Source organism: Otolemur garnettii, unplaced genomic scaffold (genome assembly GCF_000181295.1).
Source record: "Otolemur garnettii isolate 467f Iridium unplaced genomic scaffold, OtoGar3 scaffold00144, whole genome shotgun sequence".
Lineage (NCBI taxonomy): Eukaryota > Metazoa > Chordata > Mammalia > Primates > Galagidae > Otolemur > Otolemur garnettii.
In genome coordinates this window covers 649,065-650,628 of record NW_003852539.1, presented here as the reverse complement: position 1 = coordinate 650,628, position 1,564 = coordinate 649,065, and the positions used below count along the sequence as shown (strand labels likewise).

At 41.8% G+C, this 1,564-nt stretch overlaps 1 protein-coding gene across 1 annotated transcript in view; it reads right to left on the bottom strand.

Annotated features, from left to right (window-relative positions):
• The window catches only part of ZMYND12 (zinc finger MYND-type containing 12), a 37,929-nt gene that overhangs the window by 20,517 nt on the left and 15,848 nt on the right, over nucleotides 1-1,564 (bottom strand). The window contains 1 exon segment of the mRNA XM_023518669.1: nucleotides 1,272-1,413. Coding sequence (XP_023374437.1) covers nucleotides 1,272-1,365 — 94 coding nt within the window. The 5' untranslated portion in view covers nucleotides 1,366-1,413.

Below are 1,564 nucleotides of genomic sequence, written 5' to 3'. Positions count from 1 at the left end.
TTTTTTTTTTTTTTGAGACAGAGTCTCACTCTATTGCCCTGGGTAAAGTGCCGTGGCATCATCATAGCTCACAGCAACCTCAAACACTTGGGCTCAAGTGATACTCTTGCCTTAGCCTCCCGAGTAGCTGGGACTACAGGTGCCCACCATGACACCCAGCTAGTTTTTCTATTTTTGGTAGAGATGGGGTCTCTCTTGCTCAGGCTGGTCACAAACTCCTGAGCTGACGCAATCCACCTGCCTCAGCCTCTCAGAGTTGAATGCTTAATATAAAGTTATTAGATGAGTAAGTGAGTAATATTCTTAAGAGTTCTAATAAAATTTTAGATTAGCAAAGCTATCATGTCTCAGGGTGATCCAAACCTTTTTGCCTTTCTGTATCAGTTAATTTTGAGAGAAACATCTCACGTTTTTTTTTTTTTTTGCCTACCTAATATCAGAAACAACTTCAATTCTACATTGTTCCAAGGCCACTATCAAAGTTTCATAACACTAAAATTGAAACATTTGGTGTTTTGCAATGTATGGCTTATAAAGGAGATTTTTTTAGGTTGAGATGCTATCAATATCATAAAAATAGGGGCTAGATTTGCTAATCTTTACGAACTAGTAATATATTTATGAATCATTTTTAAATCTCCTACTATGTAGACAGAATTTTATTACAGCACTTGACATATGTGGATGTTATAAGCTGAGTTGTGTTCCCCCCAAATTCATCTGTTGAAGCCCTAATCCCAGTCCCTCAGAATGTGACTGTATTTGCAGATAGGGCCTTTGAGGAGAGAATTAAGTTAAAATGAGGTAGTAGGGTGGACCCTAAATTGATGTGATGAGTGTTTCTGTAAGGAGAGGTAGTTGGACACACAAAGAGATCCCTGGGATGTGTGCACACAGGGGACCACATGAGGACATGGCAAGAAGGGAGATATCTGGAAGGCAGGAAGAGAGGACTTAGAAGAAACCAAACAGCTGACCCCTTGATCTTGGACTTTCCAGCCTTCAGAATCATGATGAAATACATTTCTGTTGTTCCAGCCACCGTGTCTATGGTAGTTTGTTATGGCAGCCCCAGCAGCAAACTAACAGTGAATATTCAGTAAATATATGGAAATCAATGGACAGAATGGTATCAAGGACATAAAGTCATAAAACAAAGTCTCTGCCCTCTAGGAGGGTTATTATTTAATGATCTCAACACAGTTCTACCCTTGTCCTGGGTAGTTTCACTGCACCAAGGGTAAACTCTGGAACAGTCCTGTAGGCCTCACCTGCCGCTGCTGCAGCTGCTGCAGGCCATGCTGCCGTTCTTCCTCAGAATTGTAGAAAGGCATGGAAGTGCGCAGGGGAATCAGGAGCTGGCATATCTTCTCATGTATGCTGCGCCAGTCAGCTCTCTGATGCACCACCCCACTGACAAGAAAAATGTGGACTTCATTATCTTTCTCTTTGACCTGACTTAAGATTCTATTAATCCTCCTAATGGCCAAGCCTTAGACACCAGAAAAGTAACCCAAACCCAAACCAGGCAGGAAGCCCAAAGCCATTTCTAAGACTCAAACCC